This window comes from Sinocyclocheilus rhinocerous, unplaced genomic scaffold (genome assembly GCF_001515625.1).
Source record: "Sinocyclocheilus rhinocerous isolate Xijiao unplaced genomic scaffold, SAMN03320098_v1.1 scaffold1115, whole genome shotgun sequence".
In the NCBI taxonomy this organism is placed as follows: domain Eukaryota; kingdom Metazoa; phylum Chordata; class Actinopteri; order Cypriniformes; family Cyprinidae; genus Sinocyclocheilus; species Sinocyclocheilus rhinocerous.
In genome coordinates, this window is record NW_015658514.1 from 653986 (window position 1) to 669490 (window position 15505).

General features: G+C 38.9%; 1 protein-coding gene and 1 pseudogene across 7 annotated transcripts in view; both read left to right on the forward strand.

The window, feature by feature from the left end:
- The window catches only part of LOC107722377 (prothrombin-like), a 37241-nt pseudogene extending 30429 nt beyond the window's left edge, over window positions 1-6812 (forward strand).
- An 825-nt stretch (window positions 6813-7637) lies between these two features.
- LOC107722375 (rho GTPase-activating protein 1-like) overlaps window positions 7638-15505 on the forward strand; it is a 14199-nt gene continuing 6331 nt past the window's right edge. For 6 of the 7 annotated variants that reach the window (XR_001637802.1, XM_016530713.1, XM_016530714.1 and 3 more), the window contains exons 1-5: window positions 7652-7724; window positions 8048-8113; window positions 11857-12001; window positions 13817-13909; window positions 13994-14081. Coding sequence is in view for 6 of the 7 variants with exons in the window: in XM_016530713.1 (XP_016386199.1) it covers window positions 8048-8113; window positions 11857-12001; window positions 13817-13909; window positions 13994-14081 (392 nt within the window). In the remaining variant the exon portion in view is untranslated. Of the gene's footprint in view, window positions 7725-8047; window positions 8114-11856; window positions 12002-13816; window positions 13910-13993; window positions 14082-15505 lie in introns of all 7 variants that reach the window. The other variant, XM_016530716.1, reaches the window with a different exon arrangement.

The following is a 15505-nucleotide window of genomic DNA, read 5'->3' on the forward strand; positions in this document are numbered from 1 at the left end:
CTTCTTCCAACGATCCATGAGCAGTTTGGTGATGATCCGTGCATTTTCCAGCGTGATGGAGCACCATGTCACAAAGCAAGAGTGATAAAGAAGTGGCTCGAAGATCATTACATTGAAATTTTGGATCCGTGGCCAGGCAACTCCCCGGATCTCAATCCCATAGAGAACCTGTGGTCAGTCCTCAAAAGGCGAGTGGACAAGCAGAAGCCCACAAATTGTGATCAACTCCGAGAACTAATAAGGCAAGAATGGATCGCCATCATTCAGGATTTGGCCCAGAAGCTAATATCCAGCATGCCAGAGCGAATTGCAGAGGTTATGAAGAACAAGGGTCAACACTGTAAATATTGACTCGTATTTCTTTGCCAATAAAATTCTTTAAAACTTATGATATGCTTATAATTGTTTTTCAGTATACCATAGAAACATGTGGAAAAATAATCTACAAATACTGAAGCAGCAAACTTTGCAAAACACAATTTGTCACTGCCAAAACTTTTGGCCATGACTGTACATGAATTACACTTACGAGTAACAGTAAAATGCGGCAAATCATTTTTTCTTACGCTTGAAACGCGATTTACACCTTTACGGAGCAGGTGGAAACATTACCATTGATTACTGTGACTTGGAGTTGTGCGGTGAGTGAACAGTACTGCCTTCTAGAAAAACACGCATACATTAAAGGTGGGGTAAGTGATTTCTGGTAGCCAATGTTGATGTTTCAAATCACCAAAACAAACACACCTCTACCCTAAAAGGGTCTCGCCCCTATTTTGATAGCTCCGCCCCACACATACGTACGCAACCCAGGCAACTATTAGTTCTGTGAAACAAAGCAAAACCCAGAGCGAATTGCAGAGGTTATGAAGAACAAGGGTCAACACTGTAAATATTGACTCGTATTTCTTTGCCAATAAAATTCTTTAAAACTTATGATATGCTTATAATTGTTTTTCAGTATACCATAGAAACATGTGGAAAAATAATCTACAAATACTGAAGCAGCAAACTTTGCAAAACACAATTTGTCACTGCCAAAACTTTTGGCCATGACTGTACATGAATTACACTTACGAGTAACAGTAAAATGCGGCAAATCATTTTTTCTTACGCTTGAAACGCGATTTACACCTTTACAAAGCTTCTCTTGCGCATTCCAATTTAATTTACGCTTACAGTCTTATGTACACGTCTACAACTCTTACCCTGCGTATGCAAATCTTTTAGCCATTATTTTACCTTCATACTCTTCTGTCTTATGACCGACTTGTTTCCCCCCCTAGAGAATTTAATGTGACACAGCTGAAGCTACCGGAGAACTTTTGCAGAAACCCAGATAAGAGCAATCAAGGCCCTTGGTGTTTTACAAGAGACCCGACAGTCAGGAGGGAGTCCTGCAGCGTGCCAAAATGCGGTAGAGAAAATCACTAAAACATTACAGTAAAACATCCTGTGGTGCAATAGCTAAAGCTCTGTGCTGGCAACCAGAAAGTTGAGCCATCACCATTGTGCCATTGTACAAGGTTGTTCAGAAGAAATTGTCACTGTAATAAGTATACTGGATGTTGTTTTGGATCTGCTAAATGACTGCTGACTTACCAAAACATGCATATTACCATATTTGATAGCAACTGAAACATATTTGTGCCCTGTGTTTATGGCACATTTTATGCTTCTGTGTAAGTACATGTTTCATTCCATCAATTTATGCTCACACTTTCCTCCTCAGGTGAGGCTGTTGTTCCCCCTCCTCGACCACCTACTGTGAACCTGAAGAGCGTTACCTGAAGACTAAAGACTGTCTGGATGGAAATGGGGAGACCTACACAGGGGATATGTCTGTGACTATGGGGGGACGCACATGCCTGCAGTGGAGCGCAGCAGAAGTGCAGGCCTTAATAAAAGGGAAAGAGTTACTGCCTCAAGTTCAGCTGGTGAAGAACCACTGCAGAAACCCAGATGGAGATATGGAGGGTCCCTGGTGCTATGTAAAGGGAGCAGGTGGAAACATTACCATTGATTACTGTGACTTGGAGTTGTGCGGTGAGTGAACAGTACTGCCTTCTAGAAAAACACGCATACATTAAAGGTGGGGTAAGTGATTTCTGGTAGCCAATGTTGATGTTTCAAATCACCAAAACAAACACACCTCTACCCTAAAAGGGTCTCGCCCCTATTTTGATAGCTCCGCCCCACACATACGTACGCAACCCAGGCAACTATTAGTTCTGTGAAACAAAGCAAAACCAATGTTACACCGTGTCTACACCGGACGCGAGCGGTGCGGCGCGACAAAATACTATAGAACTCATTATAATCAGTGATGCTGTGTACAACATAGATATATATACATATCTATGGTCTACACTGGATGCGGCGCGGCGCGACAAATCCCCGACAGAAAACTGTTGCTGCGTTCTATTTATGACGTATTGACACAAATTTCAAATGATTTTCAGCGGTCGCATTTATCACGGCCAGTGTAGACAGACTTTAGCTGTTGCGGCGTGGCGTGACAACTGTCCCATCCGGTGTAGACACGCGGTGCGTTCCAAACGGGATATATCGCCCTCCAAAGGGCACTTCGGAGTGAAAACAATCATGGCTGCCATATTGAAGGGTCGTTCCAAACCGAAGTGCTCAAAACTGGCCACTTCAAAGGGCCCTTCGGCATGAAGGATTTTTCAAGAAACAGTTGTTTGGTCCCCTACGCCCTTCAAACCTTCGAAGCTCTCGCTCTGAAGGGTAAACCCTTTGAAGGGATTAGGGCATAGGGATGAGCCCTTCCGAATGGAACGCAGGGACGGTGTTACTCACCTATCGAGAAGAAACAAAGCAACCTCAGCGTCCGATCGCAGGCCTTCCTCTCCTTGAGTTCACTCCAGTGCTGGAAAGCTGATCCAATATTTACACGGGTCCTACTTCTTGCCTTATCGTAAGCCTTCTTTAGTTCCGCAGACGTTTTCCTCTTTTGATTTTTTATCCGCCATCTCTATCTTTCTGTCACTTGGCTCGGCTAATGTCCGTCCTGTGCACTGAGTGCTCACTCCTCCGCATCATGAGTAGACACTCCCCTTACTGCTGATTGGCTACAAGTTTGTTTTGGTACTTGGCCCGACTTTTTGAAAAAATACATACCCCACCCTTAAAGGGATAGTTTACCCAAAATGTAAATCTTGTCATCATTTACTCACCCTCATGTTGTTACAAACCTGTATGAATTTCTTTCTTCTTTTGAACACAAAAGAAGTAACCAAACTGTTGCTGGTAGCTATTGACTTTCAAAGTATGAAAAAAAAAAACTATGGAAGTCAAAAAACTTCTTCTTTGGAACTACATGACAGAATTTTACTTTTTTTTTTAACTCTCCCTTTAACAGCAAAATATTAATTTCTTCCCCTGAACCTTGGAGCTCCATTAAAAGTGATATCTGGACCATAGTCTTTAAATAAGGATTAAATGTCACTTTCAAATGTTAAAGCCTAGGTGCATTAGACATAAATCATAAACGTACCACTGAGCCCACACTGAACATCATTCTGTCTTTGTCATTCACTCTCAGATGCTCCTTTGGACAAGTTTGTCAATGAATCTGGTGGTCGAGAGAGAACAACTCTTGAAGACAAAAGGAAAGCTTTCTTTAATCTCCGTAGTTTTGGCAATGGAGAGCAAGGTAAACGTCTGATACCTTCACCATCTCTTTTGCGGATGTTATCACTAGAAGTTTGAGTTCTTGTATAATCAACTGATATTTAAGATGATTAAACTGTCTTTCGTCAGAGTGTGGAGTGCGCCCCATGTTTGAGAAGGTCAACAAAGAAGATAAGAACGAGAAGGAGCTACTGATGTCATACACTGGAAGCAGAATAGTGGGAGGAGATGAGGCTGAAGTGGCCAGTGCTCCATGGTAAATACAGCGCAGGGGCTGTTTTTAAACATCTGTTTTCAAATATCTTGGCATGATTGATCACGTCAAATGCTAATGCTTTGTTTTTAATGTTGTGTTTGATGTTATTTGCAGGCAGGTGATGCTGTATAAGCGTAGTCCTCAGGAGCTGCTGTGTGGAGCCAGTCTGATCAGTGATGAATGGATTCTCACTGCCGCCCACTGCATTCTCTACCCACCGTGGAACAAGAACTTCACAATCAATCATATTATCGTCCGCCTTGGAAAACACTCTCGTATCAAGTGAGCCCTTTAAAAAATTCTAGAAAACTGCATATATTTCTTTTCACTAGACTTTTCACTAATACATTCTTTATGTATGCTAAGTAATTTAGAAATATCAGTTTACATCTGTTTTAAAACCTTTCCTGTTACTCTCAGGTATTAGAGGGGCACTGAGAAGATTGTGGCCATTGATGAAATCATTGTCCACCCGAAATATACAGTGGGGAAAAAAAGTATTTAGTCAGCCACCAATTGTGCAAGTTCTCCCACTTAAAAAGATGAGAGAGGCCTGTAATTTTCATCATAGGTATACCTCAACTATGAGAGACAAAATGAGAAAAAAAAATCCAGAAAATCACATTGTAGGATTTTTAAAGAATTTATTTGCAAATTATGGTGGAAAATAAGTATTTGTGGAAGGAAAACCTGAACCGAGACATTGCTCTTTTACACATGAAGAAGCCTGTTGTCTTTACGAATGAGATCCACCCTGTTTGTCTGCCCACCAAGAACATTGCAAAGAAGTAAGTAAATACAATAGTTCAATATAGATATATTTAATCACAATGAGATGGATGTAGTGTCAGATATTTTCTGTGTGAACATTATTGGAAAAGAAAATCATGTAGGACAGGGACTTGTTTCTATTCATCAGTTGTTAATTGAATGGAGTTATATCTGAATGTGAGTTTGCAGTCAACTCTAAGAAACGGGTGGAGTTTCAGCAGACTAAATGATTCGAGAAGTCAGATGAATCATGGATGAATCATTCACAATAAGATTAATTACATGCATTTAGAAAATAGATTTTCATTTCATGCCGATTTCGAAACGTACCTAACCTCTTGAAGGGGTCATTTTATACAATTGTTTACCTTTATTTATGGTGAAACTTATTAAGAACACATTTTCTTGGGGAACAATGATGTATGGAAAATGCATTTTAGCATAACTTTAGAACAAACTGACAGTATACATATAGCTGTAATTGACAGATTTTCTCTCTGAAGTTTGATGTTTGCAGGTTACAAGGGCCGTGTGACTGGCTGGGGAAACCTCAGGGAATCGTGGTCCTCAAACCCAACCAATCTTCCATCAGTGCTGCAACAGATTCACTTGCCCATTGTGGATCAGAGCATCTGTCGCAATTCCACCTCGATCATCATCACCGATAACATGTTCTGTGCTGGTAATATACTTCATATTTTCATGGTCTTTAGACCCTAGACTATTCAGTTGCTGAGAGCTTGTGTGAGATGCTTTTGCACTCAGGTGTCACAACAAGGTCATCTTTTGTTTTGTAGGCTACCAGCCAGATGATACAAAAAGAGGTGATGCTTGTGAAGGAGACAGTGGCGGACCTTTTGTGATGAAGGTATAATAATGTTTATGCTTTTCTCTCCTCAAACAAGTTTGACTTTTCAGTGACCTATAAAGCTCTGATTGTTGTATTCACACTACTATATTTAAATATCTCAACCCTCTACGGACACCTTGGCAACTGAATCGCCATTGGTTAGTAAATTTTTGTGTTTACTCGCCAGACTGAAATACTATACTTTATATATAGATAACCATGAACTTAGGACTGGTGCTGGTGCTTTTTTTGGTCATTCAGTGTTCCTGTAAAAAATTGAAGAAAAAAAAAACTAACAATTATACTGATAAGATATTATTATTATTATTATTATACGAATTCTACTAATAAGAACAATATAAAGCGCACCAAGGATTAACGAGCTTCTGGATTCATGAATATTAATCCGGTTGTGTGCGTTCGCTCGAACTGATTTGCTGAAATCTAAACAGGGACGATAATAGGTGAGCACCAGCCCATGAGATTGTCGTTTGCGCATTAGTTCCTCCCACTACAGGAAAACCCGGCATTTCTTAAAAGCTGAAGAATTCCGAAGGAACTCCGTTATTTTGACAGGAAAATAAAACTAAGAATATCGTTTACATGTATCACATCAATTTTGCATGTTATGTAAGACTCTCGCTCTCTCTCACTTTGCACGTGTGAGAGAAAGCATCAGCGAGTCGTGCGCCTTCACACTAGAGTTTACGTTACGCCAAATACACAAACACAGGTGCGCTGCGCATCCATTCAGATGAACTGAAAAATATCACAGATCGCTCGCTTGATGGAGAGTAAAACTCTGAAGCGCTCAGTCAGAGTGTTTGGCGAGTGAAAATATATCTGTGCTAAACTTATACTCAGCCTCCAACTCACACACTGGCGAGTAAAATCTGAGAATTTATTAGCCAGTGGCTAATATTAAACATCATGTAGTCGCCCAGAGTGAAGATTTAGTCGCATATGCGAGTGATTTACTCGCAATGTAGAGGGTTGTATCTTGTTCTTTTAAAACCCATTACTGCCCACAGAGTCCTACAGATAAACGCTGGTATCAGATTGGCATTGTGTCGTGGGGTGAGGGCTGTGACCGCGATGGCAAATATGGATTCTACACACACTTATTCCGTATGCGTCGCTGGATGAAGAAAGTCATTGACAAAACAGGCTCAGCAGATGAAGAGTGATCTTCCAAGCTGCCACACAATAAATGAACACTTTGGTAAAATGTGATCAAACCTGCAAATGGATAAATAAACCTGAATTCTTTGTTTGTTGATACCAGTGTGTGAGTATGGAGTTTCTTTCTGTGTATTGAGAGTGAGAATGGGCAGGCTTCTTGTTTAGAATGAAACGGATGTAATTCTGGTTGAATTCTGAAATTAAATATCAGGTTTTTGCCATACAGAACTAGAGAAGGAACAGTGACGAGACCAGTTTACCAGTTTCGAGGGTGATTACAGCACACCAGACAACACCAAATTTGCTCTTACTTTTTTTCATAGTTGTCAGAACTACTGTATTTTTTTGTGGAGATGCTTTGAAAGCAGAAACGTTTTCAGGACAATTTAAAGGTCATAAAGTTTCCTATTATTCAATTCACATAAATGGGAAGGCAGACAGAATAAATGATTATTAAGATTAGTTTAATAATTTTTTTTCATCTTCCAAGAGAATTTGTGAAGCCGTGCAATGATCACTAAATTCTCTCATCAATGAATTTCTGTAGGCTGTTTCACATCAAAATGTCTTGCAATAAGACAAATATAAAGCAGTTTCGGTGCAACCGCCTCATTTGAACAGACTTAATATAATACCCACAAATCAAACTCATTTAAACTAAAGGTTATAATGTAATTGTAATTCAATAGTGGTGTTGCTCAGATTCAGTGGTTCCTAAATGAAGGGGTGTTGACACAGAGGGAGACTTCTGACATTTATGGCTCTTGACTGAACACACAAAGAGCAGAACACGCAAATGTGTACGTTTTAGATCATTTATTTTTATGTGGTGCATTTTATATGTTGTTCAACCAAACGTTATGATAACAGCATATTTTCGGGGCGTGGTCATACGTTCTCCTGCATCCGGGATGTTTACACCGAACTACACGGATCGCAAACCGGAAGTGCTGCGTGAAATTTGCAAGATTCCAAGTTGTCAAGACTTCAATAGGGAGCGCTGAAAATTAGGTAAATTAATTTCTCCATATTTGATTCATAACATATGTAGTTTCTTTCTTTGCTCAGCATTTTGCTCTCTGATCCGCATAAGCCTCTATTCATACGGCAGGGCAACACTTGCTAGAATTTCCGTTCTGTTAAGTCAAGATAAAACAGGTTTGCAGCTAGTTAGCTTAGCTGACTGTCGACTGATCATAACGAGCAAATATTTGCGGCATCTGGATTTTTGCTTTAACGCCATCACTGAGACCTACACTATTGCGTCTTATTTAAATCACATGCCTGCATGTTGACTCTGTTTTTGCTGGGTTAACGCGCGGTTGCGTGCCCAGATGTTGTGTTTCCCTAGAAACGCTGGGGAATCCGTCACTACCTGTCCTGAGCAGGAGACTAGACGTGTAAGTACATAAGAAAATGAAAAAGAGAGTAAACGTTTGCCATTTTACTAAAATGCTCTAAAAGCGATTATGCTGTCTGACAGAAGATTACTGACCTGCCACAGATAAATCGCACATAGACTACCATATGTATGGGCAGGAATCAAACTCTGAACACTGATCCCAATGTCGATTGTTTTTCCTGTAGTATTGTTTATGAAATAAGTATAGCAAAATCTTGGCTGTACCATGGTTGTTTAAAGTAAGTGGAGTTACTCGTACCAGTTTAACAAAAATTGGGTTTTGGCATAGGCGGAGGGTGAACCAACTCCAGTGTAAGGCTAAAAGCAGCCAAATGTATTAAAGGGGTCATATGATGCTGCTAAAAAGAACATGATTTTGTGTATTTGGTGTAATGAAATGTGTTTATGCGGTTTAAAGTTAAAAAAACACATTATTTTCCACATACTGTACATTATTGTTTCTCCTCTATGCCCCGCCTTTTTGAAACGCGTCGATTTAGTTATTCACACAGCAAATAAATTATATAGCTAGTGACATTATCACTAACATTGATCTATCGCGAGTTTAATTAAGCACTCTAAAAAAAAAAAAAAAACTATGGTTATAATCACTGAAGCTGTATACACTGTGAAATGAATCTCTTACATTGTACGTGCATCTGCGCTTTGTTGTTTATGATGAGAGAATTCGCAAGAGTCCGGAATTCAGTCAGCGAATGCGCGCGCACTCAACAAAACTGATGAGTTTGAACGATGACTCATCTGAACGCTTCTGATTGGCCATTGCATTCCTAAGCTCAACAGAATTGTGTGCGATTGGTTAAGATGCGCAACACTGTAAAAACGCCTAAAATGAAATACGGTGCAACATGAGCAGATTTTAATTTAATGCTGCAATCGACACTGCCTATTCATATTCAGTTTGTTGGCAACAGACGTAATAGATTTTATTTATTTGTGCAGGGGCATTTTTGTCCAATTTAGTGCCATTTTGCCCCAAGTCCCCATGGCCAGGGGAATGCTTAGCCTTACACAGGCTCCGCCTATGGGTTTTGGGTTGTTGACATGTACTGCAGTGTAACACGGTATACTTAATCTAAAACCATTCGTTTTTTATTTTTATTGTGCATGCAGTTTTTATGACCTCATATTAATTGAGAGACTTACATAGAATAGATAAAGCATTTGTTTCACTGCAGGGCCATGTAGAATGATCCTTCATATCCATCCTACCCTCACAATTTATTAAGTACCTTAATCAATTTCTACAAATTACCTAATCGCAAATTACCTTATCACAGTTAGTCTACCAGTTTGCTAATGTGCTCATCAGAGGCGTGCAGAGATCATTTGTTATGATTTTCTCTCCGTTGAATCCATGTGTGGATGGCAACACTGCAGAGAGATGAGCAGAATCACATGACACCATTGAGCTCTAGACCACCACACACTCAGTTTTACTTGCATCTGCTTCATTCTACAGATGATTCTATGGCATCTCACTGTGTTTGTCAGCTGAGCACATCTGAACCATCTGGCTCTACTTGAAACAGAACTTATAATTATCACATTTGCATTTTTTTAGCAGACGTTTAGTAACTTTTGAATGAGGGATGTTACAGCTGGTATGAGCGATGTCTGGCACTCAGAATTACTGACCAGCCACAGATAAACTACCATGTGTATGGAGCGAAATCAAGCTATGAGCACAGATCAATATTTTTTCCTGTAGTATTGTTCATAAGATTGTAAATGATAGTGAAATATTGATTGTACCTTGTTTGTTAATAATTATAAACTCATTAGTACATGAGAAAAGCACAAGCGATTTTATTAAGGCGATTATTGCTTTTTATTGTGGTCTTTATAGTTTAGAAAGTGTATAGTTTATTTTGGAGGTGTTGGGGTTTCTTTAGGTCTCTTGGTTTTAAGCTCTCTTTAGGGTCTTTGTTTCTGTCTGAAGTGCTGGTTGATTCACTGAGCGCAGCCTTGAAACACAACCGTGAATGAGGCGCATTGTTTTTGCTGATGATCTTTTGAACTGAATTAAATGGCACTGTAGAGTGGAAGAGGAATGATTTTGGACGGGTAATGTTTGGTTAGAACCAAAAGATGTGTCATCAAGTATTGACATCAATGATAGTCCAACTAGCAATCTAAGAATGATGAAAGCTTCTTTATATCATTTCTTCGACTGTAAGCAATCTATACCAAGACTGCTCTCAGCAACAAGGCTAGATAACAGAGATGTTTTTAATCCGAGCGACAGATTAATGACCCGGGTTACGTCACCTGAAGACTGTTATCACATTAATTAGAGATATGGACGTGGATGTCATAGCAGAATAAAGGCTGTCACAGATGTTAGTAAATGTGAAACTGGCTCTTCTAGGGTTGAGGATATAAATGAGAGCAAAGGGTAAAACCGAGAATTCTTGTCAGTATACGGCTGGACGGCCACATTGCCGCGTGGCACCAAAGCGAGGGACTGTCACAGCAGATCACTGTCTGAGCCCTACTGACGCCTGCACTAGTAGCCCTGTGGCTACACACGCACAGATTAAAAAATATGGCACATTCACAATGCCACAATATTTTAATACTAAAAGGTTAAGTACAGAATGTAGCATAAGAAATAATAACATTATTAAGAATTTAGTTCCACAAAGCTTGACCCTTCTGACACAACATCTAAAAGTTTTTGCTGAGAGGATTGATATGATCATTGTGGTTATCCAGATTTAATGTAGACTTTATTTACATATACGTAATGATTGACACACATACAGTACACAGAGCTCATCACATGACCACGGAAGCCCAAACATTCTGGGTGAACTATCCCTTTAATGCAAGGCTAGTGAGGCTGTGTTTTTGCTGCTTCATTAATCCACTACATGATTTTCTCAATGAAATCTACTGGCAAGCTTTCAAATGAATGCGTTATGTACTGCTTTAAAAATAATAAATGGTAATTAACTGTTGGTGGTAGTTTGTTTACGATGGAGTGCACATGGAAGAGCAGATTATGTGATCTGGAAATTAATCATTTTTAATCATGCTTTTTTTTTTAAATGGACCCAGTTTGCTAATTTAAAACAAATTTAATGCAACAATTTACCTGATCTTTTGAATGTGATAATGTTGCAATGAAGAAATTATTATTATTATTTGTTTGTTTTGAGTCGGCACAAACACAGACACAGGTGCGCCCCCACCCTAATTCTGCAGTTGCTTCCTAGTCTATTAGCTGTGTCATTTATGAATAAAAATTTATCCTGAAAAATACAAATATTATTCATTTATATGCTGGTTTCCCTATAACAAAATAAATAAAAAAATTGTGTACACATATATTTGCATTATTGTAAATTATACAGTATATAAAGTATGAACCGGTATCCAAGCCAGAAAATAAAGCTAATATTAGCCAGTTTCTAGTGATGTGTTATGTCAGTAAATATGTGCTGTATTATGAAAGGAACTTGTGTTAAACAATTCTCATGGGGGGCAGATTCATAGTTAGCAAGATTAAGTTAGGAAACAAACTCGTCATTGTGGTCACTCATGTGAGTCAGTCATTCACTGAACATGCAAGTGTGCACGTGTGAAAATGCTGCATTTACCCAGGCTTATGCTGGACAGACCCAATGCGAAGGCACAGATCTCAGCATAAAATTGTGTGGTATTGTAATGTGCAGTTCTGTGTCTAACTGTTGTGCGTGAATTGTGTTGTCTTAGAGGACCATCATGTCCTCTGACCTGCTGGTGGACCTTCACGATGATCTGGGAGGAGACGACTCTCCTAGCGCTGCCCTGGACCAGCTCAAACTGGTACAGGACAAACAGTGGCCACCAGATGACCCTGTTAGCTTGAGCAAATCCGGTGAGTGCATGGTGGTGGGAATTGTGCATGCTTGTCATACAGGATAATAATAATTTTAAAATCTAGTTTCCTTTTGCAGAATTATACTGGTCTTTTCAAAGAATAAAGCAGTGTAAGAAAAAGGAAGTAATTGCCAAGAACTCTACCATTTTATCCTGAATACCAATCATATGCTTGCTATATTTTTAGAGGCAAGTGAAGCCGAAACGTTACAGTTGACATAACGGCCTATTTAAGAGACAGCAGAGAACTCAAGGAGTCATGCAGCATTACTCATACAGTACATACATATATACATGCTTACGACACAGGCATACACCCAGAGACACACTTTACCACTCTTACAGAGGATGACTATGACTGGGCGGGCGTGGGTGAAGTCCAGTGGAATTGATTCATCATCTGCAGAGTTTGAAATGAACATTTTTTTACTTACTGGACAGTTTGGCTACTAAATTAAGTTACTGGTCATTCCGAATTTCTGCTAGCTGAAACAAAAATATCAGAAATAAACCTGGTGATCAAAATCACTGCCTTAATTTGAAAATATGTAATAATTAAGCCTGATTCTGAATCATTGAATAGCTTTCATGACAGTCACTTTTTTCACTTTTTGAATGGCAGTTTTATGACTGTCAATCATTGTTTGCGAATACCATGAAAATGTATTTGTTAAAAAAAATATTAAATAGGAATAAAAACCATATTCTCTGTGACTTCTCTTATAAAACAGCATTTATTTTGTTGTAATTTCCAAATATATCTCACTCCAAAATGAATGTTTAGTGGTAAATATGTTAAAGATTAGCAGACTGTCAGTTTGTATCACAAAAAGTCAGCAAACTGAATTTATTCCTCCATTGACATGTATAAAAAAAGAAAAATGAGAATGGTTCAAAAAAGTGGCTTCCTCTCCTGAGGGTTCAGTCGCACACTGGACGAGAAGCATGTATCCCACAATGGATGCTCATTCTGCACTCTTGTTTATGGTAAACTTGTTAAGCAGTCCAAACAGTGAACACAATCACTAGTATGCAGGCAAAAGTTCACTTTAAAGGTCCCCTGAAATGCTTAGAAACACACGCAGCGTGTGTTGACGTCATTTTAACTGAAACAGGAAGACAGGGCGGGACATATCAAGCAGCCCGCCCACTTTTTAAAATAGCCAATAGCGTTCGTTTATATCACATCTTAGGCTAGAGCCGTTGAGCTCTGTAAAGCCGCATTTGACAGGGTATGCCAGCCACAATCTCATCCATATTGCTATACTGCGGAAGTGACGAACTGCAAGCTTTGAATGCTTATATCTCCTAAATGCGAATTTTGTCACTGTTTTGGAGCACACTGCCTTATAGATAACCTTAAGACTAACATATTGATACTAACACCCAAAAAACTTTAATTTTGATTTCATGGGGACTTTAAGAATAACAAAGTGGCACCAATGACTTTGAATTCAGTTGAAAGAGAAATGATAATCCATATTATTATATTTCATATGTGCCACCAGTGTATGTACATGGTTCTTTTCCAGTGTGCAGCCCTCTTTATACTTTGTTTTGTTTTGATGTTAAAGGCTTCTGGTTGGAGGACATGATATGTGTTAGCAACCACGGCTGATTTTACCTGCATTTGTTGGGTTGGTGGGTGTTTATTTCAAAACCTGACCATCTGGTTGAGCTAGTGCTGAGAGGGATCTGAGAGGATTACTTTCCTCTATCTATAGCCATATACTCTATAGCTTGTGTTTGGGATATTTACATGTTTTTTAAATTTTTGTTTGAAATGTAGCATTCATTATATTCTTTCCTGCAGCTTCAGATATTAAAAGCCTTGGTGGTACTTCACATCTGCCCTGGGACGACCCCTTCTATGACATTGCCAGACATCAGATTGTGGAGGTGGCAGGTGAGGTGTTATGAAATGCATAAGCATCACCAGCTAGTGTTTATTCTAGTTCTAATGTCTTCTGATTTTTCTCTTTCTTTGTAGGTGATGATAACTTTGGTCGGAAGGTCATTGTTTTTAATGCTTGCCGCATGCCTCCCCAACATCAGCTGGACCATCATAAACTTCTTATGTAGGCATCGCTGCTCTTACTTTATTTATGTGGTTCATTAATAGATATATTAAGCTGGGCTCAATACACTGTATCAGCTGTGTTTTTAATAATTCTGCATTGCCTTTTTCCTGAATATGGGTGGTTTACTTGACCTGGTTTATTATTTGTTGAGACTAACATACGTAGATGAGCACAAGACACTTTAAAGATCAAGGTCAAGTGCAGGGAACAAAAAAAAAACATTGATAACGATCCAAGGAGAGAAGTTGTCCCTAGAGACAAAGAGAAGATCTAAGCAGCGCTTTTGACGTGTCAACTGATGTTTTCTTTATTTGTGCAGTTAATTTGGTTAATAATATATTTAGATTTTAATTGATATGTTGTAAATATATTGATTGCATTCTTACATCCTAATTGTTTTTCAGTTCAATGTTAAAATATACAAGCATATGTCGATTTTAGAATACTGTTTTAATAATTATTGAAAATAATTGTTATTTTACCTTTTTATATAAATGTATGATATGTCACATTATTTGACACTTTCAGAGATTAACTGTCAGTTTTTTCTAGACTTAGTTTAAAATGCCAAAAGGCATATCCAGCGGGTATAATAAGTATTGAACACGTCACCATTTTTCTCAGTAAATATATTTCTAAAGGTGCTGTTGACAGTTATTGTGTTATTGTGTAATAAAGTAGAATGACATAGGGAAAAAGTATTGAACACATGATGAAAGGGAGGTGCAAAAAGGCATGGAAAGCCAAGACACCAGCTGAAATCTATGAGTAATTAGAAAGCAATCTTGCCCCTAGTCAGTGGAAATTAATATTAGCTGGTTTAGTCCCAACTGATGGCCTATAAAAAGATGTCTCATGACCAAAGTGTCAAACAAGAAACATTTCATGATGGGTAAAAGCAAAGAGCTTTCTCAAGACCTTCACAACCTTATTGTTGCAAAACATACTGATGGCATTGGTTACAGAAGGATTTCTATACTTCTGAATGTTTCAGTGAACACTGTTGGGTCCATAATCCGGAAGTGAAAAGAACATCATTTCACCATAAACCGTCCACGACCAGGTGCTCCTCGCAAGATTTCTGACAGAGCAGTGAATAAAATTATCAGAAGAGTTGTCCAAGAGCCAAGGGTCACTTGTGGAGAGCTTCAGAAAGACCTAGAATTAGCATGTACAATTGTTTCAAAGAAAATAATAAGTAATGCACTCAACCGCCGTTGCCTGTATGCACGCTCACCACGCAAGGCTCTATTGCTGAAGAAAAAGCATGTTGAAGCTCGTTTAAAGTTTGCTGCACAACATTTAGACAAGCCTGTGAAATACTGGGAGAATATAGTCTGGTCAGATGAGACAAAATTTGTACTCTTTGGATGCCATAATACACACCATGTTTGGAGGTCAAATGGCACTGCACATCACCC